Below are 25132 nucleotides of genomic sequence, written 5' to 3'. Positions count from 1 at the left end.
CTCTCCCAAGTGCTTTTTCTGCTTCCAGTTTCTCTTCAGTCAAATCAGCTCTGTACTTCAAGCTTCAGCCTTCTTAAAACTATACTTTTATTATGAGATTCACCTTGTTGAAAATGTTTAATGGCTTCTTATTTCCTAAAAGATAAAGTCCAGTTTTGTTGAATGTAGTTCATGGTACTGCATGGTACATTTCTATGCAACCAGCATGTTTTGAATACCCATTTGAACCGGAGACTGCTGGGTACTAAGTTTATCAAGTAGAATAAGACAGAGTATTCGTCTGGAAGAGCAGTCTTATGAGACAAAAGACAGCTATGTAAATAGATGAATTGATAGAATAGAATAGAATAACTGCTGCTGGGTTATGAATATAGATACATATCATTATGCATTTAATATTAAAAATAGCTGTGATGTTTTTAGAAAACCCATTTATCAGTATTACAAGTCAAAATTATGATGATTAAAAGGTATAGAAATGCAGCGGAAGCAAAGTCATGCTTTTCATTTATATCCTAAAGTCACAAAAAAACTAGCCTAGACAGAAGATTGTCCTTTTTCTTTCCCAAGTGGTGTGCAAATACCATTGGCTTAAATAAATGTTGTGTGTGTTCTTAAGCCATTTTTCCCAGGAACTGGCCAGGCGATCACCTTCTTGGAACAGATCCACCTGCCAGGTTAGAAGGAGTAAACTTCTTTTGATTTCTGAGTTACACACATGAATGGTAGAAAATGACTACTCATTGGAAAAAGGAAAATTTCATCATCCTTGCAGATGCAACCAAATATATGCTCTCCAGAGATAACAAGTGAGAGAGCTGACCAGTCACTAACCCTGTTAAACCCTTCTGTATCCTGTTAGAGTATGTATTGTCATCCCCACTTTATAGAAGAAGGGAAAACTCAAAGGTTAAGTGGATCAAGGAAGTATGAAGTTGTAGAGCCAGGATATAAACCTAGGTCTGTAGGACTCAGAAGTCCAAGCCCTTTCCACTGCAACATCCTCTTAGAAGAGTTACTTAGATACATCCTCTCAGAAGAGTTACCATCCCCAAAGAACCTGGGAGCAAGGTCTCTTGGTCTTTTCAACTGATATCAAATTGTTAAACTTTTTTTAAAAAATCAGTGGTCTGGTTTAAAAGACAAAATTTAAAAGGCAAAACATCATCAGTTATAATTTTCTATTACAGTCCTTTGGGAAATCTTTATACAGTTCAGGAAGAGTCGGGACATGGGCATAGCTAAAACACAGATATCTGGACTGTATTAGGGTTTGTCCTCCATACCACATGCTCTTGTTTCTTCCTGATTTGAAATCTTGATGGAGTCAACAACTTCATCCAACACTAATATTTGAAACGTTCTTGTATCCCAGCCTGCCTGTAGAATTGAGGCCCGTGAATCATTTTACTGGAAATAAAATCAGTCTACATATTGTTCCTTCATTGTAGTATTTTGCAAATCATGGTGGCATTATTTCAAAGAAATAAAAATTTAGGGGGATGATGGACAGCTAGATGATATAGACAGATATACATATTTCAGTGGAATCATGTTATAATTTCATTGAAATATATATATCTGTCTATATCATCTATCCCCTAAACTTTTACTTCTCTGAAATAATGCTAATAATTTCATTGAAATAAAGCCACTGACAAATATACCTGAAATAGTCAATACTCCTGGTAATTTCCTGATAATAACAGTAGAAAACATGTTTAATTTTAATGACAATTTTTAATGTAAAAACTGTTATTCATTTTCATTAATGTACATTCCAGTAGCTTAACTAATGTAGCTCTTCTGGTTTGGTCTTGTCCCAGGTGAGAATACTTGAAAAGGTATAAACAAGACCTCCAGGTAGACAGATCTGTTTTTAATAACATTGTGCCAAACATCCTCGTTTTGGGGGAGAGATGTTTGAATGTTTGTTTATGGGCATGAGGCCACTTCCTCCTTTTCTTCTGTATCTGTATAAATGTTGTTGGCAACATGCAGGAGAGACAATGGTGGAAACAGATGTACACACCTATTGAGAGAGACAGACATTCACACACACACACAGATACGCTGGAGATACATGAGTCTTAAAACAGAGCTAACCAAAGCAAAAGACTGATATCCATCATGGTGTCACAGAAAGTAGGTTAGACTGTACCTTAATAGTATTACTATTTAACTGTAATCTTCAGTAATTCACTTAACAACTCTGGTCTCAATTTTCATCTGTAAAATAAGAGTCCTAAATTAGATTATTTCTGAGGTTGCTTCCAGCTCTGTGACTCACATTGTAGCTGGTAAAATGAGAAAATCAGATGTAAGCAGTTGGTACAAGTAGCAGTAGTTACTAAGGAAGCCTCTGGAGTTAAATCACTTAGGTTCAAATTCTATTTCTGTCACATACTACATGTAAGACTTTGAGAAAGTTATTTAGTCTTTATACCTTAGTTTTCCCATCTTTAAAATGGAGGTGATAGTTATGATGAACTGGCTGGTTCATGGTTATAACATCTATCACCTAAGGTTGTAAGGACTGAATTAATACATATCAAGTACTTAGAACACTGCCTGGAACACATTAACGTTTAGCTCAGTAAGTGTGTGTGTGTGTGTTTTATTATTACTACTATGGCTTGAATTCTAAAAAAAACTCTGATTAAAAAATAAAACTCTGAGGAAGTGGTGACTAATATTAGTAAGCTTAATTATATCATTATTAATTTCTGCCCTAAGTACAAATCTAAAAAATCTGGTAACCTAGAATCAGCTTTGAGTAGAATTCTGAAAGCATTTTAAGTATTGACCTTAACAAGTATTAGCATTATTACAGAGCTGGTTTCTTGAGGCCTACTTCAAAGTTACACATTGAGAGTATTGGATAAACAAGCTTCTCAATCCCTTAGCACTGTTGTATATTATATTTATATTTCAGTATCCTGAAATTTATACTCTCTGAAACTGTTACAAAACCATTCCGTTTTGCATAATCCGATCATCAGACTGATAAGACAAAGCAAGGCATTCTCTGTTCAGGCACTCTCACAGTAAGGGGAAGATTTTGATCTAGTTGCAGTAATAATGTTTAAAAATTTCAGTAGTAAATGATTACAATGTTGTGTTAGTTTGCTAGAGCCGCCATAACAAGTACCACAAACTGGGCTGCTTAAACAACAGAAATTTATTTTCTCACAATCCTGGAGGCCAGAAATCAGAAATCAATGTGTTGGCAGCACTGGTTTCTTCTGAGGCCTCTGTCTCTTTGACTTATTAAATGGGAGACATCTTCTCCCTGTGTCTTCACATGGTCTCTTCCTGTCTTGTGTCTTTATCCAAATCTCTCTTCTTACAAGGACACCAGGCGTATTAGATAAGGGCCTACCCTAATGTCCTTATTTATTTTTTGGCTGCACCATGTGACATGTGGGATCTTAGTTTCCTGACCAGAGATTGAACCGGTGCCCCCTGCAGTGGAAGCACAGAGTCTTAACCACTGGACCACCAGGGAAGTCCCATGACCTCATTTTTAACTTAATCACTCTTTAAAGACCCTGTTTTCAAATATATCACATTCTGAGGTATTAGGGATTAGGACTTCAACATATAAATTTGGGTTAGAGGACACAATTAACCTATAACACATCGTAACACACAAGTACAAAGAATACAAATAGTTTAGTAATATCTTTTACCTTCAACTGAAAGAAGATTGACTTGACATTTATAGTAAAGCTTTTATTGCATAGTATTGTAGAATTTAGTAAGAAGATTTGTTTTTCTACCTTGATTTTAGAATCTTTGTAAATAATAATAGCGAAAACAACTCTCTTTAGTAAATGTACAAAAGATCTGCTTTTGTAATTAGAAAAGTATTTTCTGATAATATTTTGACATATTTTTCTTTACTAGCCTAATCCTAAAATGCCAAAAGTATCATATGGGATGCTGTCACTCTCACCACCAAATGCATGAATAACCTTTATGAAAAGCCAGAAGTGCCAGAGGGTGGGGAAACTTAAATCTTGAGATAGTCAAGGTAATGTGTCAACACCTTCCACCCTCAGATAGAAGGTTGCTTTGGATACATTTTCTTTTTAAACAGCAGGGTACTTTTATCTATTTTAGACTTGGTATTTATAAATGTGACTTTTTTTTAATTTCATATATACTGGGTTTTTAAGGAAGTACATTATCTAGTAGAAAGCTGTCAAAACACCCACTGTGTATGTCAGTGTTGATTTTTTGAATTTTTAGAATTCACTGGCCTTCTGAAATTTGGTTTTGCTTATATGTACTAAAGAATCTTTACATAATTGGAGCAAGTTTGCTTTACATCTTTGCTATTATCCTATTACTTATAATTGAAAACTTACTGAATGGCCTGTATATCAGTCAGTTGTAGCCTAAGTGTAAATTTCTTAAATTTGATATGTGAGTATATAGTAATGAAATGATTTTTATCCAGTTTTGCAAGAATGATTTCCTGGGTAAAATAACTCTGTGTGTGTGTGTGTGTGTGTGTGTGTGTGTGTGTGTACGCACGCATGTGTGCTAACCAAGTGGATTTGAAAAAAAAAGATTTATGTAGTTTTGTGTTTTTTTTTTTGAGGTGCTTCTATATCTGGAAATATCTAAGATTCATCTTAAAAATGTTTTCTCTTACATGTCCCATATCACCCACCACTTAGAAATAAAGCCTTCAGCTCCACATAAAGACATACACACACCCAGATACTAGATAGACAAACATCTTACTGGAACTCCACCCTTCCCTGCCTTACTGCTTACTTAGCTATAGAAGCTGTTTGGGGTGTTTCTTTTTCTGCCACCCAGTCTTGCTGTGGTAAAAAGGCAACAACGCCTGCTATCATCTAGAATGAGTTCCAGAGCAAGAAGGAAAAGGCACAGCCAGAACCACAGTGAGTGGAGGTTGGGTAAAGGGAAAAGGCCTTTACCCAAAGTAAAAAGTGAAATGAGCAGAGTTCAAAGTGAAATGAACAGAGCCCAAGCCACAGCAGCATACCTCCATGACAGAATCAGCACTGGTGTTGAAGAGGTACAGGGGAGGTGGGGGCCGGTGTCCTCGATCTCCGTAATTCTCTTCTTGTGGCTGTTGGCACGTGAAAGTTTATACAGAAAGACCTTCATGCGCTCCTGGCTCTCAGCCCTGACTTGGTGAGAAGTAGCATATAAATGCACCACATGGTAAGCGGGCAAATTCAGTTTGAAATCACTTATTATTAACTTAAAAATAAGCTTCATATTTAGTCTATAAATAGGCTTGTGTTTCCAGGGTATTGTAGTATGTATAACTATCTTTTTACTGTATATATTTATATGTATTTTTTCATTGAGAAAAACTATAAAGCTTAATATAGCTACAGCTAGCTATACCTCAGTGTATGATAATATATACAGACAACTTGTCCACAAGTGGTTTTCATTTCAAATTTATAGAAATTCCTTAGGCAGAAATATCTACATCTAAACTCTAAGGAAAGTTGGGTCTTGGAGAGATTCTGCTGGAAGGAACAAGCTGAGCATCTGGTTGAAATGATCTTGTTTTTCTCAGTTACTTAATGGACAGTGACAATGACAAGTAACAACTCTTTTAGAAAATAAGTGGAGAACGAGTCTGTAGACTACGATGTGACATGCCAAAAATCTGGCAGTCATATTTCTGATAATGAATATAGAGTTAGAAACAGCCTTTTTCTGAAAATCTCAGACCAAATTATTTACATGTTAGGCAGAAATTGGAGTCAGATGAACTCAGAAGCTTAAAATGCAAGATGGAAATTATGTTCTATCAAATAAAATTTAGGGCCTATCTTTTTTAAAAGTTTGCTGTGTCTAATACACTATTAGAAAAGCATAAACCAAAAATTACATATAATTCAGCATTTAATATTTGAAAATAAGTGGGAAAAAGTAGAGCTGGGATGAGTAATAAGCCCTTCAAAGTTGAGGTGGTGACAGATTGATTTGTTTATTGATTGGCAGAAGATAAAGGGATGAGGATTTTCCTTACCGGTATTTGGCAGTTTGAAAAGTTCATTTGCAATCACGTTATTTTTTAAATCTGAGTGCATTGTGCGTAAGTCATAGTGATTCAAGCAAATAGGCCTTTGTCAGTTCAGGTAGAGAAAGTCAGTTTCTTCTAGTGACATTCATAAGATGTCCTTGAAATGGCAGTGGACCTCTTAAAGCAAAAAAGACTTTGAAAGGCCTCACTTTCCCTAGTTATAATTGCAAAAGGGAAGGCAGATTCCTGGTATTTTTTCCAATGTTACTCAGCTTCATCTTGAAGTGGCTATTTTCTTATTTCTTATCTGTATCAACCTACAGCTGTCAGGCCTCTGCAGCTATGATGACAGTTGACATTCTGAGGATTTACTAATTGTTTATAGAGTGTGGTCACGTAGACAATAAATCTATTATGTTGCAGCATTGAACATTTTTCCACCATGTTGATGACATTTTAAATATATTTGTTAGTTTTCCTGAATTTTAACTGAAGAAAACCTTAAGAATTTATATTTGATCATACTTGAGGACTAAAGTGTGACCATAAGTTATCAGGTCAGTATCACCCCACCCCATCCCCCACCTTGTACCACCCCCAGGAATATCACTGCCATACTAAAACTCAATGCCGTTTTACTATCATGCATTTATATTTCAGACAAAAAGTTACTGCAGTATGTTGTGTGTTGAAATTAGATTCAAATGTAAAGGACAACAAAAAACCTGGAAAATTTTAATATTTACAAAGAATGGTTGTGGGAATATGCAAAAACAGATCTCTTGGGTTTGAATTACACAGCTGGGGCCTTCTTTCTCTCCTGTCATGTTTGTATTACATTCACTTCCTGTAGACACCAAGCTAAATAATTGGTACATATTAGCAAAATGTTCCAGATATTAAAATTTGTGTGCAGAAGTTATTTCCAAGTGTAGCTGTAACATGAATATTGTTCTTTATGCCATTGACAAAGAACAGAATTTTTTCTTGCTTAAACTAGACTGTTTTATATTGGGTTGGCCAAAAGTTTAATCAGGTTTTTCCATAATATCTCAGAGAAAATCCTAAACGAACTTTTTGGCCAACCCAGTAATTAAAGGGACTAAAGACTGTTTCAATTTCACTCTTTTTTGAGGATGTATATTTATCATAACAAATCAAAAACTTTGATTTAGGGATAGTCTGTTTGAGTTCCTTTTGTATGTTTACCTATAATTCTTACTTGACTTCTCTAACAAATAATTCTTGATTTTCACTCATGAAAGCTTAGAATGGAACCATGAAGGACTTTAGAGATTGTCTAGTGTATTTAGTTCATCTGTGAGGATACTCACTGCCAGAGCAGCTACATAATTTTTTTTTCCTCAAAACTATATAGCTGGTTAGTAGCAGAGCTGAGACTGAAATTCTACATTCTTCACTCATCACACTGCTTCCTTAAACCACAGTTTTAGATTTCTTAATGAGAATATTTAAGGAATAAAAAAATACTGAAGGAAATACATTTTGGCTCCATTCCTAGTTGATTTACTCAACTAGTGCAGTTAGTATTTATAAAGTCCCTTTACCAAGTGCTCATTATTCTACTTAACATCAGGGGAGAGGTGAAGAAAGATATAAAATGATTCTTCTGCTTTATAATATCCTTGAGAGAGATTAAAACATGAAACCATCAGGAAATGGGGGAAGGATTTCATCTAAGAAACATTAAATGACTCAAATGGTAGTTTAAATTCCTCACGACTCTTCACTCCAGGATGCTATCTATCATCCTTCTTTATCTGTGGTTCCCAACTACAAAAGGTTAGCCAGAGTCACTTATTTCTAAAGTAACTGATCTTGACTGTCCCTAGTTTTGGTAATGCCTTTCTCAGAATTCTTTTGGAAAATGAGAGAGGATAGTAGTTCTTAATAATGAAAGCATTGATCAGCTTGTATCAGGAGCTTGGCAAGATGTTTTGTATTTATTAAGTCAATCTTTACAGCAGTCCTATGAGTTAGATATCATTTCACTTGAACAGATAGGAAAACTGGGAATCAGAACACTTGTCCAGTCACACAACTAGGAAGATGTCAACCTGGCATCTATCTGACTGCAAAGTAATGTGTTTTTCCAACATACTATCTTTAAGTGTAGCTTTATTAGGTTTGTGGGTTTGGGGTGTTTTTTTTTTTTTGTTTGTTTTTTAGTTTTTATTTTTAAAGTAACTGTTGTGAGGTATCTAATACTTATGTGAGAATTACTTACTAGTGGCTAACCCTCACCAGTTAGAAATTTAGCAGTTAGAGCTGAAGTTACATTGAACATATTTTACCATGTGGCAAAAGATTCATACAGCATGTTCTGGAAGGATATCTAACAACACAGTGAAGTATGTATTTTCTACATGCTCTCATTCGCTTAAAGGCAGTAGTTCTAGAAGGAATCAATGACTCTTTTGTGTGCCTCCTAAAATTTAATGTGCTCATAGGAATTGGGAGTTACTAGAGGGTGTGTGAGCTAGTCATGTTGTGATTCACTTTGGGGGAAAAAAAAAAAAAACTACATGAGAGTGGCAATTTAAAAGTAGAGAGTGGGAGAGGGAAAACAGTGTTTGTTCTACTTTGTAAGTTATAAAATGTGTCTTACCACACACACTAGCCAGAAGAGCCTTCAAAGATTGTATCATAGTCTAACTTCTATCTATGTGTGGTTTGTGAGAAATTAATCTTACGGAAAGGGTTGAATTTGTGCCATGCAATTTGCCATTTAACGTATTTTAAAAGATGCAAGACTTCATAGAAATGTGAACTTGTTAAGTCGAATAAATTAAGTTTATAATAGCCTGGCCAATTAAGATGTTTAAACAATATATTTTAAGCACTTATTTAAAGTACATTTGTACATGGTTGCACTTAAGTCTTGTTTTACTGTGAAATATAAATATTGTGATAGATGTTATCTGTGAAAGTAGACAATTTAAAAGAAACATTTCTCCTGCACTCCCACCAAACATTATCTTTGCTCAAATTGATTTCAACCAATTTCAGAGGGATCCCAGAGTGTTTTATATACAGTTTTAGAGTTTGGTTGTCTAAAACTAGAATATCTTTTTATGGTATAACAGTTTTTCAGTGAAATAGTATTCATTATAACAAAATTTTACCTGAACTTCATAGTGAATAAAACTAGTGACTAATTGTTTCAGAGAATTCTGGCAGGTTATAGTCCATGGAGTTACAAAAGAGTAGACACAACTTAGCTACTGAACAATAACAATTCTTTCTGAGACCTTCTAGGATGTTTGAATATATGCCAGGAGGGAAAAATAATGAAAATCTGATCTTCGTAAATGGTGATAAAGTCAATAATTAAAATGAATTTTATTTTCTTTTACTGCTCTGTTTATGTAAAGTTCTTATTTTTACATTTAATTGCAACCATTTCCTTTCTTTTTTTAAATTTATTTTCAATTGGAGGACAATCGCTTTACAGTACTGTGTTGGTTTCTGCATACATCAGCATGAATCACCACAGGTACACATGTCTGCTCCCTCTTGAACCTGCCTCCTGCCTGCTACCCCATCCCACCCCCCAGGTTGTCACTGAGCACTGGGCTGAGCTCCCTGCATCACACAGCAGATTCCCACCAGCTGTCTGTTGTACATACGGCAATGTACATGTTCCATGCTACCTCAGTTCGTCCCACCCTCTTCATCCGCCACTGTGTCCACAGGCCTGTTCTCTGTGTCTGTCTCCATTGCTGCCTTGCAAATAAGTTCATCAGTACCACCTTTCTAGACTCCATATATGTGTGTTAATATATGATACTTGTTTTTCTTGTTCTGACTTAGTTCTCTCTGTATAAATTGGCTCTAGGTTCATCTACCTCATTAGAACTGACTCAAATGTGTTCCTTTTAATGGCTGAGTAATATTTCATTTATATATGTCCCACAGCTTATTTATCCACTCATCTGTCAGTAGACATCTAGGCTGCTTCCATGTCCTAGCTATTATAAATAGTGCTGAAACGAACATTGGGTACATGTGTTATTTTCAATTATGGTTTTCTCAGGGTATATGCCCAGTAGTGGGATTTCTGAGTCATATGGTAGTTTTATTCTTAGTTAACCATTTCCTTTCTTAAAAGTATTTTCTACTGTGATTCTTGCTCTTATCTCACTTTATTTTTTCTTAAATAGTATCAGATTACCTCTGTCTTCTGGAGATTATCTGATTATTGTCCTTGTTTTAGGCTTTCAGGATGAATCTGGAAAAACTCAGCAAGCCAGAACTCCTAACACTATTCAGTATTCTTGAAGGAGAGCTTGAAGCAAGGGACCTCGTTATAGAAGCTTTAAAGGTATGTTTTTAAAAAGAGAGAGAGAGAGTGGCCATCATATGTTTGAAAGCATTTCTTTGGTTAACTAGGATATTTCTATAGTCCTAGTTGAAGTTAAGAGGCCTTGGCATATACACATTGATACTTGCTATAGCAGCCACCCATATGATACGATTTTGGGACTGTGATGAAGCCTTTCTGCCTCCAAATAATTCCTTTAGTCTCCCTACCTGATGTCTGGACTTGGACTTTATTCTTTACCTTAGTGCCTTTAGCTGTTTCTGAATGCAAACCCCTTGAGAACTTGATGAAACCTGCTTTCTTAAAAGTCTGTATACACCCATATTCCATAATTCATGATATAATATCTGATAGATCAAGGACTCCATTAAGACCATGAATAGATTCCCTAGACCCCAGATTAAAAATTCTTACTTTTGTTTCAGTATTTGATATCTATTAAAATACCCAGGAGTGGGGAGGAGATGGTTATGGGAAATCTACTTTCTATTCAATTTCACTGTGAACCCAAAATTAATCTAAAAAATAAAGTCTAATTTTAAAAAAATATAAGGGCATAACTTCTTTAAAGTGTCATGAATCTTCTACACCTTGGGAAGGATGTTTTCCAACCTGTCTGAAATCAGATTTGGAGAGGGGAAGAAAAGACCTTAAGGGTATCTGTGTGAGTAGTAGGAAGATGATACACCCAAAAGGGGAGAAGTGGCCAAAGAAGATGAGACTTGGGCATGCTGAAAAAAGCATAGTCTCTGCTGAAAACTGTTGCTTTTTTTTTTCTTCTAGCTTTGTAATGTGTGATGAGTGGTTTCCAGTGGTTTAACTTCTCCAAAGTGCATGAGGCAGTTCCCTTCTGATTGTGGGGTGGACTCTGACTTATTTTCCTTTCCCCGCTTATTTCAGTCTTATTTTACATGGTGTACCTGAAGATCACATATTTATGGCTTTGACACATGTTAGTCAAATACAAAGTTCATTGCTCAAGTCTCCCTGTTCTGCCACTAAGCATGACTGTATGACCTTGGTCAAGTCATTCAGTCTGTCTGAAACAAAGCTTCCTTGTCTGTAATAAGAATAAATGGTTAATAACTAGTATTTCTGTGTAACACTGTAATTTGCATGGCATTATAAGTACTCCAATGGTGTAGGATTCATTTCTTCTTTTCCCTTTATTTGTATTCTCTCAGTACATATCATGTACCCCATATCAAGAAACAGTCAATGGTTGCTAATCATTTGAATGGATGTTTCTAGTGTGCCCTCAACAGGCTAACTTTTTAATGACTCCCCCGCCAACATACATTACATATAAATGTTTACTCTGGTTGGTGACTCATTTCTGCCACATCCACAGGTCTTCCCCTTTTGTCACTCTTGGGGATTTCTCATCCTTTCCTGTACTTCCCTGAAAACTATTTCTCATAACCCCATCCTAACCTGATTACACCCAGGACACCTTCCCAATTATTATCACATATTTATCTGATCAATGAAGAGAAAAGAAAAAGAAGGATTGAAGAAAGTTTGAGTTCATTCCCTATCCTTACTCCTAAAGTGTGTTGTTTTTCCTGTTTCCTTTCCTTGTTCTCATCTGAGACTTCTGGCTCTCCTCTCCATAGGAATTACCAGCTTAGACCTGGAAGGGTTCCACTGCCTGGGCTGAACCAGAAAGTGCTTTGTTCATGTCCTCTTAGAACTCAGAAAGCGTTTCCCAAGAGCAGCAGTACTATAAATAGCAATCAGAATTTGGAAAACTACAATAGTTTGGCAACGTGTTAAAAAGGCTCACCTGAGTATCTGTGCCTATCTGCACTGGATTCCAGGAAGAAGTTTCCCATAAATATCGCAACTGACTTTTACACAAAAACTTGTGGGCCTCAGTGCTCTCTTAATTGGGATAGGGGTTGAGGAATGGCTTCCTCTAATAGAAAAATTGGAAGATGACCGCTTTGCTTTCTAGCTTTAAAAACCTGTGGAGCTTTATGATTGTTTTGCTAATCCTTATATCCTCAGCACCTGGCATATAGATTCTGAATGGATATTCGTTGAACAGAGGAAATGTATGCCATTGTTTTAAAAGATTGCTGTAATATTTCAAAATGAATGTTGTGAGTTATTAAATTTTACAGCCTGCCCTATGTAACATACTGCCTTCTGGTTTTAATATTAACAGATGCTAAGGTGCTTACTGCATATGTTTTCCTAAAAGAAAATTTTTTTTTTTCTGTGTGAATCCAATTTTAGTTACTGTAGGCAGCTTCTGACAAGTTGAAAGTGCAGCTTGAAAAGCAAGAGCTATAGTTAAGAGAGCATTTTGAAATAAGATACCATTCAGAATCAGGCACAAGTGTTGTATTTAGTCTGTGCATACAGCCTGTAGGTGGTAAAGTTCTCTTCTAAGATTTAAGCTATATGTAGTTTAGGTGAAATGAATAGCTTCACCAGAAGTGATATATCTTTAAACGGTCTATTGTTAGATAAAGTAAGTAGCAGCGGGGGGTCAAAATTGTTTCATTCCTTTGAGAAAAGCAACTGCCATATCAGATTCTTAAAGTTAAAATGAAATCTTGTTTTATTTGTGAAGTGATTTTTTGTTTGGGGTTGTTTTTTTTTTTAATTTGTTCTTGGTTCTGTAGTATGTCAAGATTTTACTGCATTCTTTCTGTATAGCTCTTGCTTAGCAACAAACACTGTTGCTCTTGAACTATATGACAGCTCGCTAATTTTCTTCGATTTAGTATTCTGTCTTAATTCATGCTTAGTTGGTTGAGAAGGTTTTGGTCTTTGTTCTTAAATAGCTATGATTGGTTTTTTGTATATGTTTTAAGTTTGTTTTTTTGTTTGTTTGTTTTTAAAGCTTTTTTTTTTTTTCCTCTCTTTAAGAGAGATTTTTCCTGGATATAAAATCTATTCTTTAACCTTGCATGTCTGAACAAAACCATATGGTTCACTGTTGCTGTTAAATAAATAGTAAGTCCCACTGGCAAGGGTTAGATTTATATAGGGATGTATTATAAAAGTCCCTGTAGTTTGTAAGTAAATCCTATCTATAAAGTTATAATTGTAAAAGAGCTTCATTCATTTTCCAGAATTTCTGCAGAGTTTCAGATTGCAGCTACACCCTTGTAGAGCCTTCATAGTTCTTTTTTTCCCCCCAAATATAAAAGCCTCCTCACTCTTCTGTTGCAGCCAAGACATGTTTGGCATAGAACCAGGGAATTCAATAGAAAATAATGTAATATTCAGCTCTTCTGTATTTGAAGTCTAATTGTTAGAGGCCATTTATACCATATTTGATCCTAAATGAACTTTATATAAAATGATTTTCTGTTTTAGAAGGCATTACATCAGAGAAAAGCCTTCTTAATGAAAATCTCTCCCTTTGATTTGCCCACTTCATTTACATGAATGAGAACACTATGGGAATCCCTTCCACAGTGAAAGCAGATGACATAGCTCATGAACTGTTCAGGAGAGGTTGGATTGGAACCACACAGTTCAGCAGGAGAGGCTGTTTATTAATTCTAAAAAAATCTAGGAGAAGCCTCCCAACAGGGTCTGATTACTCTAGAAAAAGAAGGGGGAACATTCGTTTTTAAAATTTGGAAAATAGATTTGACTGTCAATAAAAGTTGAATAGTTTGAATCTTCCATGTTGTGTATATTATATCTACGTGTCTCAGATCTGATGCAAAGACACCCTTAACTATGATTAAGTAGAATCTACCTGGATTAGTATCATTTTATTTTAAAGCATTCTTTAAATTGCTTTTGCAATAATAAATGGTGAAGTATTACAACTTTCACATAGAATAAGCTTAAAGAGTCTTGAATTCCTTTCCACTGATGCCTCAGTCATAAAACAGGTATAACTCTTCTAACATCTAGGATATAACTTTGTTGGTTTTGGCCAAAAGCCATTGCAGAATTCCCCAAGCAAGAAAATTTACAGACAAAAATGTTGTAGACAGGACAAAGTTAGAAATATATTTAGAGTTTGAGGCTGTAATATTTAACTATTGAGAGTTTTTTTAACTGCCAGAGTTAAAAATAAAAAATTTAATGTTACGTATATGTCTGCGTTAACAATAAATTATTTACTTTTTCCAAAAATATTCTTAAAATAAGGATCTTATGGCAGTGCCAAAAATATAGAACAAACAAAAGCTATCATGGAAGGTGCTGTGGCTTAAGAAAATCACAAATACAAGTTCACTGTAAGTTGAGTCTGACATCTGCGTTTGGTCATGGCCTTGTGCTTTTTATGGAAGCAGATTATTATGAAGGCTGGTCTGAGATGAGGAAAGTAAAATTGAATTTGGCAAAAAACATATATTGTCCTATACTAGTAAGCTTGTCAAGTATGTTTGCCTTGAAAAAAAATCAGATATATACTCACTTAATAACAGATCTGTGAATATATTTAAATGTACTCAAAGTTGAAGCATTCTTTGTCACCCATAAGCCTGGACTTAACAGTTCTTTGACCAAAAATGATCCCCTTTTGATAAATGATTTTTAGGAAGAGATTTTGGAATTGGAGCAGGTAATTTAAATCTCTGCTAAAAGATCACATGAACATAAGCTTATAACAGAGAAGTCCAGTTACTGCCCATATAAGAACTAGGGTATTAAGAAGCAAGCAGAACTTTATTTAGGGAATTGAATTGTGAGGTTTTTAGATGTACATTCATAACCTTTACTATGAAATGTGTTTTAGAAGAGAATCAGTTGCCATTTGGGGCCATGGTGACTGGCCCTCCAAAAAACACATTTTTTATGTGTTTTATATAGTTGGAATTTATATAGCTAATATTTTTTATTCCCACTTTCTGAATAGTGTGCATATATGAAATCCTAGCTTTCAAAAAAGAGGCATAAAGGTGTAATTATTAGGCATTCTACTAAATTATCAACTAGAACCTTCAGTTAAGTGTAGCTGTTAAGAGCATGAGCTTTCATATTAGACAGACATAAGTTTGAATTCTGACATTTAACTCTATGATCTTAGACCATTTACTTACCCTGTTAACCTATATCAGTAAAATGCCACAGTTATCTCAAGAATTAAATGAGACAGCAAATGGTAATCAAGGTACTCAGTACTCATTTACTGTTAGTTCTTATTATTAGAACATAAGTTTTAAAGTTCATCTATTTAGGAATAAAGATACACTCCATAAAGCAAGATATACTGATAGCATGCTGTCCTTCATAAGAAAGATGACCATTTTCAATTAAAGTCTTTGTTATCAGAAGGGCTTGTACTGTAGCTTGTTTTTCTTATGGGAATTGATGGTTTTGAGCTGATCCACCCCCACCCTCACAACCTAATGCATGTATTTTGATGCAGTTGGCAAGGGTTAAGGGTGTACTGTGGGGCATGGAACAGATGTTACACTGCATTCCCTTCTCTCTTCCTTTATAATGAAAACAGGAAATACAGAGACAGTGTGGAAACATTTTTCAAATTGATTTTTTTCCATTGATTTCTTTGCTTATTTCTCTACAGATTGATTTGACATATTTGTTGTATTTTGGCTTTTTATTTTGCTTTATTGAGATAAAATTGACATGCATATATTTAATGTGTATAAATTGATGTTTTGATATATGTATCCCCCCTGAAACCTTTACTACCTTCAAGATAGTGTACGTATCCATCACCTCTCAAATTTTCCTCATGCCCCTCTGCAACCCCTTAACTTAACCTTCCCAACTCCTCCCCATAACTCCCACCTCAAAACCACCAATCCTCTAGAGGTTAGTTTATATTTTCTGGAATTTTATGTAAGTGGAATAATCATACAGAATGTAATCTTTTATTTGGTCTGGTTCTTTGACTCAGTATAATTATCTTGAGATCCACGTTGATGTTGTATTGACAGTTCATTCCTTTCATTACCAAGTAGTGTCCATTGTGGGCTTGTGGGCTTCCCCAGTAGCTCAGCTGGAAAAGAATCCATCTGAATGCAGGAGACCCCTGTTCAGTTCCTAGGTCGGGAAGATCCGTTGGGGAACAGATAGGCTACTCACTCCAGTGTTCTTGGGCTTCCCTGGCGGCTCAGACAGTAAAGAATCCACCTGCAGTGCAGGAGACCTGGGTTCAATCCCTGAGTCAGGAAGATCCTCTGGAGGAGAGCATGGCAGCCCACTTCAGTATTCTTGCCTGGAGAATCCCCGTGGACAGAGGAGCCTGGCGGACTCCAGTCCAGGGGGTCACAAAGAACTGGACACGACTGAGCGACTAAGCACAGCATGGCGTCCACTGTATGTGTGTATCACAGTTCATTTTGTCAGTTCATGGTAGTGAACATTTACATTGTTTCCAGTTTGGGTCTACTGCAAATAAAGTTCCCATGAACATTCATACACAAGGCTTTGTATTGACATGCACTTATATTTCTTGTGGATGAATACCTAGGAATAGAGTGGCTATGTTACATGGTAGATGTATGTTTAACTTTTTAAGAAATGGTCAAACTGTTGTCTAAAGTAGTTTTACCATTTTCATTCCCACCAGCATGTATAAGAGTTCCATTTGCTCCACATCCTCACCAGTACCTAATATGGCCAGTCCTTTTAGTTTTAGTCTTTCTGATAGGTATATAATATGCCATTGCAGCTTTAATTTGAATTTCCCTGCTGACTAATGATGTTGAGCATCTTTTCCTGCTTATTTGCCATCTATGTTGTTTTTCTTCAGTAAAATATTTGTTCAAATCTTTTGCCCATTTTTAAATTGAGTTGATTTTTTCATTACTGTATTTTGAACATTCCTTGTATATCTGGATTCAAGTACTTTAATAGATATATGCCTTGCAAATATTTTCTCCCTGTCTGTGGCTTATCATTTCATACTCTTAACTGTATCTTTTGAAGAGCATAAGTTTTTCATTTTGATGAAGTCCATTTTATCAATGTTTCTTTTACAGATTTTGCTTCTAGTATCACATAACTAACATTTAGTGTCATATAAGAAATCTTTGCCTAAACTGATGTCAGAAACGTTTTCTCTTGTGTTTCTATAATTTTATAGTTTAAGTTTTATACTTGGGTCTATGATACTTCATTTTGTTATATGGTAAAATATATGGATCAAGTAATAAATTTTTTTGCTTATGGATAGACAATTGTTCTAGCCTCATTTGTTAAAAAGACTATCCTTCCTTTGTAAATGACTTTGGCCCATTTGTCACAATCCATTTTCCATATATTTTTGAGCTTATTTCTGGATTTTCTGCTCTGTTCCATTGCTCCCCTTGTCTACCTTGATGCCCATACCATATTTTCTTGATTACTGTGGCCTTTTGCTGCTGCTGCTGCTGCTAGGTCACCTCAGTCGTGTCCGACTCTGTGCGACCCCATAGACGGCAGCCCACCAGGCTCCGCCGTCCCTGGGATTCTCCAGGCAAGAACACTGGAGTGGGTTGCCATTTCGTTCTCCAATGCATGAAAGTGAAAAGTGAAAGTGAAGTCGCTCAGTCATGTCCAACTCTTCGCAGCCCCATGGACTGCAGCCTACCAGGCTCCTCCGTCCATGGGATTTTCCAGGCAAGAGTACTAGATTAGGTAATGTTAATCCTCCAACTTCTGTTCTTTTTGAACGGTGTTTTGCTTATGCATGGGTCTTGGCATTTCCATATGAACTTTAGAATCAGCTAATTGCTAATCCATGAACATGATATTTCTCTTCATTTACTCAGCAGTGCTTTATAGTCCTTATTGTATAGGTCTTTAATATCTTTCGTCAGATTTATCACTATTTCATTGTTTTATGATTATTATAACTGGCATTGTTTTTTAATGTTAATTTATGATTGTTTACTGCTGTTATACAGACATGAAATTGATGTTGTATATTGATCCTTTATCCTGCAACCTTACTAATCTCACTTATTAGTTCTAATAGCTTTTTTATAAATGTCATTGAATTTTCTGTAATGATGTTTGCAGATAAAGACAATTTTACTTATTGTTTTCTAATCTGATTTCCATCTGTTTATTGCCTTATTGTATTAGTTAGAACCTCCAGTACAAAGTGTTTTGTTCCTGAACTTAGGAAACACTCAGCCTTTCATCATTAAACATGCTAGCTGGAGGTCTCCATAGATGTTCTTTATCAAGTTGAGGAGATGTCCTTCTGTTTCTAGTTTGCTGAGACTTAGAGTAGGTTTTGTCATGTGCTTTCTCTGTATCTCTTTTTTGGTTGGTTCGTTTTTAGATTAAAAGCTCCAACATGTATTATTTCATAGATGTTACTGTTAGATCTTCATCCCACTTATTAAGCCATTTCAGATAACTTCAAGTTCATAAATTTACAATGAGGTTATAGAGCCCAGGCTTCCTTGATTGCTCAGTTGGTCAAGAATCCGCCTGCAGTGCAGGAGACCCCAGTTCGATTCCTGGGTTGGGAAGGTCTGCTGGAGAAGGGATAGACTACCCACTCCAGTATTCTTGGGTTTTCTTTGTGGCTCAGTTGGTAAAGAATCCACCTGCAATGTGGGAGACCTGGGTTCAATCCCTAGATTGGGAAGATAACCTGGAGAAGGGAAAGGCCACCCACTCCAGTATTCTGGCCTGGAGAATTCCATGGACTGTATAGTCCATGGGGTCGCAAGAGACAGATACGACTGGGCAACTTTCAGTTTCACTATAGAGCCCAACCAGGATGGGACAGAATGTATTCCAAGTTTGGAGGGGACTGCATAGTTCCTCAGTGATATCTCCTGTGGAGCATCTGCCCTCCACTGTTTGTTCCTGCATATCTGAATGTGACCTTTCTCTGACTGTGGCCGTTTAATCTCCCGATTCTAGTGCTCTGCCACTTTGTTGTCTAGAAGATTGATCCAAGCTTCCTGGCCCCATCTCTTATTAGGCCTCAAATATATACTGTGAGGTTCAGGAGAGCCGGCCAATTTGAAGGCTAAAAACACTTGCTTGAAGGAGGAACTGCCATGTCAGCATATAATGTCCTTAATCATACTGCAGAAACTGCTTTCATTCTGGGGATGGTGAGTCCTAGAAGATGATGGCCAAGAAGCAGATGTTCTAAGGGACTTACCCTGAAAGTTTATCCCCAAGAGAGAGCCATGTGGCCACCTGCTTTTTATCATATTTCTAATAGCTGCTCCATTTCCTCAAGCGCTGTTGTAAAATCATTTACTTGACTGTTATGTAAGGTCTGTTGTTCTTTGAACTGGGCCCTCTCGTCTTCTTTCATCTTCAGCCTTACCTTTAAGACCTACAACTCCTCCATCTGTTTTCTGACTGTTTCGTTAAAAAGCTTCAGCTCATCTTGCAAAGTTTCTAACAGCAATGTAGAGTCCATGTGATCCGTAGTGGAGTCTAGGTATGTATGATACCAGGGTCTCACTGCCTGGGTTGAGGCCCTTGCCCCCCAAAATTGCCCAACAGTTATTCTAAAACTTCTCCAGTAGCTCCACCTTCTGGGTCAGGTCCTTCAGCTCTCCCTGAGTTTCAGTCAACTTCTGGTGTAACTGCTTGTTGATGGCCTTTGAGAGCTGGTTCTTAGCCTTGAGCTCTTCCTCTGATTTTAGTTTACTCAGTGGTTTGTGGCTCTTGCTGATGTTCCTCCTGGTGGCAGTGTCTGTAGCCTTCACCTGCCCATTCTCTCGTCTTGGTCTGATGATCTTTCTAACATCATTCTCCAAACCTACTGAACGAGTCTGGAAGCATCAACTTCGTTGGACTGAACAGGCAGTAGGCTCTCTTGAGTTTGTGCGTATGTGGGCAGGCCACTGCTTAACACCGAGGAGGGCTGCCAAGTGTGTGCCATCTTAACCATGCTAGCATTGTAACAAGGTGGCGTGGCTGGGGCCCGGGCGCCTGCTGCTTCCACCCAGAGGCCTCATCCGAGCACTTAATTGTTTTTATGTCCTTGCTGTGTTTCTGAAATATTGTGTGAAAAAGAATTTCATCCCCTTTCTTATTGACTTTCTCTTAAATCAAGTGGATTGATGTGGAGTAGCTTTTTTAGCTTTGTCCTATGACTTTTCTGGGCTTCCCTGATAGCTCAGTTGGTCAAGAATCCACCTGCAATGCAGGAGACCCTGGTTCGATTCCTGGGTCGGGAAGATCCGCTGGAGAAGGGATAGGCTACCCACTCCAGTATTCTGGCCTGGAGAATTCCATGGGGTCACAAAGAGTCAGACATGACTGAGCAACTTTCACTCACGTGGCATTTTAGAAACTAGAATTCTTTAACTTCAAATTTTCTGCAGTAGAGTTTAGTAATCAAATTATTTTCCCCAATGGCAAAAGTTAATTTTAATTTAAAAATCAAATCATAAACATTTCCAAAAGAGAAACAAACCAAAAAAAAAAAAAAAAACCCTCTGCTACTTTAATGAACTGCTGTCCTTTAAAACAACTTTTATTCTTTGACTTTAATAGTTTTAATAGTTTATTGGTTTCTTATGATACTTTTATCAAACAGGAAAAAACAATATGTACATTTTTTTACCTTCTGACAGAATGTTATTACCTCTTTCTGAGGAGTAACAAAAGCAGCTTATCTATTTGAAAGAAACTTAATGATTATCTTTTTAAGTTAAATCATTTAAATTGTATTTTAGTATGTCATATCACAGGAAATAGACATCAAAATGATACAAATGAACTTATTTACAAAACAGAAATAGACTCATAGACATAGAAAACAAATTTACAGTTATCAAAGAGGAAGGGAGGGAAGGATAAATTGGGAATTGGGGATTATCAGATATACAATATTGTATATGAAATAGATAAGTAGATTAAAAATAAACAAGGACCTACTGTATAGCACTGGGAACTATGTTCTGTATCTCATAATAACCTGTCATGGAAAAGAATCTGAAAAAGTATATATAAATATATATTTATCATTGTCTGATATCAACTATTTGCTATTTTCTAAGAAAAAAGTAAAAAAAGATAAAGCTTTTTAATCACATGTCATCATTTACATTACACATTGTGGCATTTAGGATGTTTAAGCATAAAGGTACCAGAAAAATAAGCACATTTACCATTTAACTGACATCTTCCTGTGGGCTGTTTTTCTTATATCTTTGAGGAAAGAAAGGGGGAATTCAGTTTGTAAAATGCTACCTATTTAGAGAAGACAGTTGTCTAGTAGTTGGAGAAAGCTTCAGAAAAGATTACAGCAGTGGGGAATTTCATTGCATTTTTCAGCCTGAAACTAAAACAAATAAAAAAGGGAAACAACTTATTCCTTTTATTTTTACTTCCTCTTATTGTGTCTTCCTTGCATGCGTTAGCCTTGTGATTTGTGATTAATCAGAGGTTATTTCCAGTTGCCCCCATAAGGAAAAGAGAAAGAAAGACGAAGAGGTTGCTTCTAAAGTTAAAGCCTGTGGTCCATCATTTAGTATTTCAGTTCAACCAGTTGTAGTAATAATTTGAAAGATAGAAGGAAACTATCTTGTGTATTTGCTGAAAATCCTTATGGAAGAGAAGTATGTATAGAATCAAGCTGAGAATTTTATTATAGAGGAAATTATTTCCTTAGAAAAGCACAGCAATAAATCTATTCCATGAAACCATTCTTGTGTGTGCACAAGGATGCTCATTGCAATATTGTTTAATACAGTATTTGAAAAATATAAACAGCCTAAAGTATCCATCAGTAAAAGTATAGGTAAAAATATGGGTACATATTTTTATGTACTGATACATCCTTATTATGGAATATCATATAATCACATGTTTTTTAATAGAAAGCAAAAGCTATGTATTTACTGTCTTCAAAAGCTCTCTAAAACACACTAAGTGAAAACAAGTTGCAGAATAGTTTCACAGAAAATAATATCTATGTAATTACACACACACACCCTTCACACACACGCACCCTACACACACATGTACATGCCTGAAAAATGTCTGGAAGGATGCCTATCATACTAAGAACCTTCAAAAAGAAAGAGAAATTGGGTTATGTTTAGGAAGGACTTCAGCTTTATCTATGGAGTTAAAATTTTATGAAAAAATAGTCATTTGCTAATGGTGAAATTAAAATAAAAGTTGTATTTCTAAGAAATACAGTGTGAGCAGTGGGATGGCAAGGAGTTAAGAACAACATTTACTTTTTAAACTTCAGGTAATTTATACTTCTCGCAGAAATCTGTATTAACTCAAAAATATAGTTAAGAGAGTAGAAAAGTATACCATGCCTGGGGCAAGCATGAGCTTGCTACCTCTATATCCCTGATTTTCTCCCCAAAAAGCAGACTAAATTTCTGACTCTTTTTCAAATTCTGCCTTTGTGTAGGATACCTAAAAGTTATTCTTCCAGAGCAGTTTCTTTCAGAGGTCATGGATTCAAATTACGTAAAGCTAACAACATATGTGTGTGAAGCCAAGAAATTTTAATATCATAGCAAAAGACCTACTGCCCTTCAAAGTATTTTTCTTGTCTTCAGTTCCATTATGTGTAGTTCATAATATTTCGTCACTTAACAACAACAAAAAGTATAATCTGCCTCAAAAAGTCAACTTCACCCAGTGAGTGCTAAGATATGCATAAGTTAAAAAAAAAAAAGTTTTAATCTAATTCAATACCTAATGTGTTGTCTGTTCAACAAAAGACTGAAATCACTGGTAGACATGCATACAAGATTATTATTTGATTCAGAAGTCTCTTGTTTGATTTGAAACTTCATATACAGAACTTCTCATATAAGTGTACCTAATAAATTTTTGTACAGTTAAAGCATACTTTTTTCTCTTTGCACTTTATCTTACTGCACTGCATGCCACATATCTATTGATAGACCCTAGAATAGACTCTAGAAAGTTCTTTAGAAATATTTGTCATCTGAGAAAATAAGTTAAGGCCCTTTAAGTTTAACTTGAATGTATTCAAGCCTCAAAAAATAGGTTGCCACTTTACTAATTCATATTTTTGAGAAAAGAGATTTACCTATAGTAATATAGTTTGCCAACTATAAATTGTCACTCGCCATCTGGTTCTGCAAGAATGAAGTCACTAACCACTGCAGCCACTGACCTTCAACACACCCTGAAAAGAGTTCAGGGCAGACAGAGATCAGGATTGAGGCACTCTGTGCCCTGGGAGAAACTGGCAAAGCAGAACTTCAGGTAGATATTGTCAAGAAAAGGTTTTATGAGCCCAATTTCTTGCACCTTCTCATATGTAGAAAACCAGTGAGATCATTAATGGAGACTTCCGCTCCTTATGACTAGCAGCAGCCTCTGCCAAAATGTGTGCCTGATTGTGTTTTCCTCATCACCAGAATCATATATACAGAATGTATACATGCATATATACCAGAATTATATATATATAATCTTACCTCTTTGGAGCATTTCCTCAGGGCTATCTGAGAGGCTCTCTCCCAGTTTGCACCCAAATAAAATTTAACTCACAATTCTCACATTGTGCATTTTTTTCAGCTGACAAGTTTCATAATTTCCACTCAGTGACATTATTTACATCTCACCCCTGTACAAAGAAAGAACAATTTGTTCTTCAAACAGGAAATTATTGCTTTGTTTCCATATTTTTAGTAAAGGATACCAAATAATTAGGATATGCACCTTTGTTCACTGTGTATCTGTATTCAACTAAAAAATTTTAAAAGTCAACTGACATTTTACCTCCATGTCCTTTCCTATCAAATTGAGATCTGCATCCCCTAAATGGTTAGTAATGGGAGTTTTGAGAGGATTGAAGAAAAGAGTACTGTACTTTTTTAAGGGTACAGCATTGCTTGTCTTTCTTCATCTGTCTGGATATATTTACAAAAAATAATGTTTCCTACACTTTTCAACTAAGGACCCCTGTGGGCATCTGTCTAAATTACACATGTCCTTTATCTTTTGGAATATATTTCTTTATCCCCCATTTCTCCAGGGTTTTTATTTTTGGCTTTCACAAAATATTCATTATTCCTCCTTTATTTACTTTCCAAATTGATAGCTCTGAGTTCTTTTCTCTTTAAAATCTTCCTTTCAGTCTCCTGTCCTTCCTTTCCTGACAGTATCTTTCGTCCTAGAAATCATTAAAGGAAAAGAGAACTAAGTCTTTCTAGATTGAGAATAGAGCCTGTTTTCCTGTTCCTTGTGGATTAAAATGGAGAAAGGGTCTAGCTTATCCCATCCTTGTCTTCAGTAACATTTAAAGTTTCCTAATGGTATCAACACTCTTTAAAATAAAAACAAAAAGGAAGGGTTTATGTATCTCCAAACAAAGATTTCCTGTTCTTCTGATCCAGGCATACTCTAATCCCCTTCTGTGCACTTTTATCATGAAGATAAAAGTAGTCTTGGGTCAGAATCACTTGGAATTAATAGTAGCAGTGATCAACTTCCACATGCTTGGTTTCACCATATATTCAGTGCGTTACTGTAGTGATGAACATTACCAGTTCACATTTTAAATTATCATTAAACACCCCAAGATGCACCTAGAGCCCAGTTTTTACTTTTCATTCCTGGCTTCTTTACCCCTTTCCTCATCCTGTTCTCTGAAATACAGTCCTTTTCTGACTGGAGTCCTAAGCCAGCTGGTTGAAACTGAGTAGTAACTGGCTACCTCCCTCTGCATAAGGCTTCAGTGACAATAGAAATTGCCATCTTCCCGTCCTCTGACTTGTGATGCAGAGCTTATTAGAATGTATAGTTAGCACTGTCCTTGCTTCTGTCTGCCTGCCCTGACATCTTGTTCTCACTGAGGTGTGGTTCACAAACAATACTAGTCCCCTTTTTTCATTCTTCCC

The 25132-nt window shown here is 36.0% G+C and overlaps 1 protein-coding gene and 1 pseudogene across 1 annotated transcript in view; one reads left to right on the top strand and one right to left on the bottom strand.

The window, feature by feature from the left end:
* CTTNBP2NL (CTTNBP2 N-terminal like) overlaps nucleotides 1-25132 on the top strand; it is a 50312-nt gene that overhangs the window by 5760 nt on the left and 19420 nt on the right. Inside the window, exon 2 of the mRNA XM_043876578.1 lies at nucleotides 10263-10370. Within this exon, the coding sequence (XP_043732513.1) occupies nucleotides 10272-10370 (99 nt within the window). The 5' untranslated portion in view covers nucleotides 10263-10271. The remainder of the gene's footprint in view (nucleotides 1-10262; nucleotides 10371-25132) is intronic.
* On the bottom strand, nucleotides 19480-24017 carry LOC122678258 (annotated as a pseudogene).

This window comes from Cervus elaphus, chromosome 20, assembly GCF_910594005.1.
Source record: "Cervus elaphus chromosome 20, mCerEla1.1, whole genome shotgun sequence".
Classification (NCBI taxonomy): Eukaryota; Metazoa; Chordata; class Mammalia; order Artiodactyla; family Cervidae; genus Cervus; species Cervus elaphus.
Note: the sequence above shows the minus strand (reverse complement) of the source record. Positions and strands in the feature narration are given on the sequence as shown.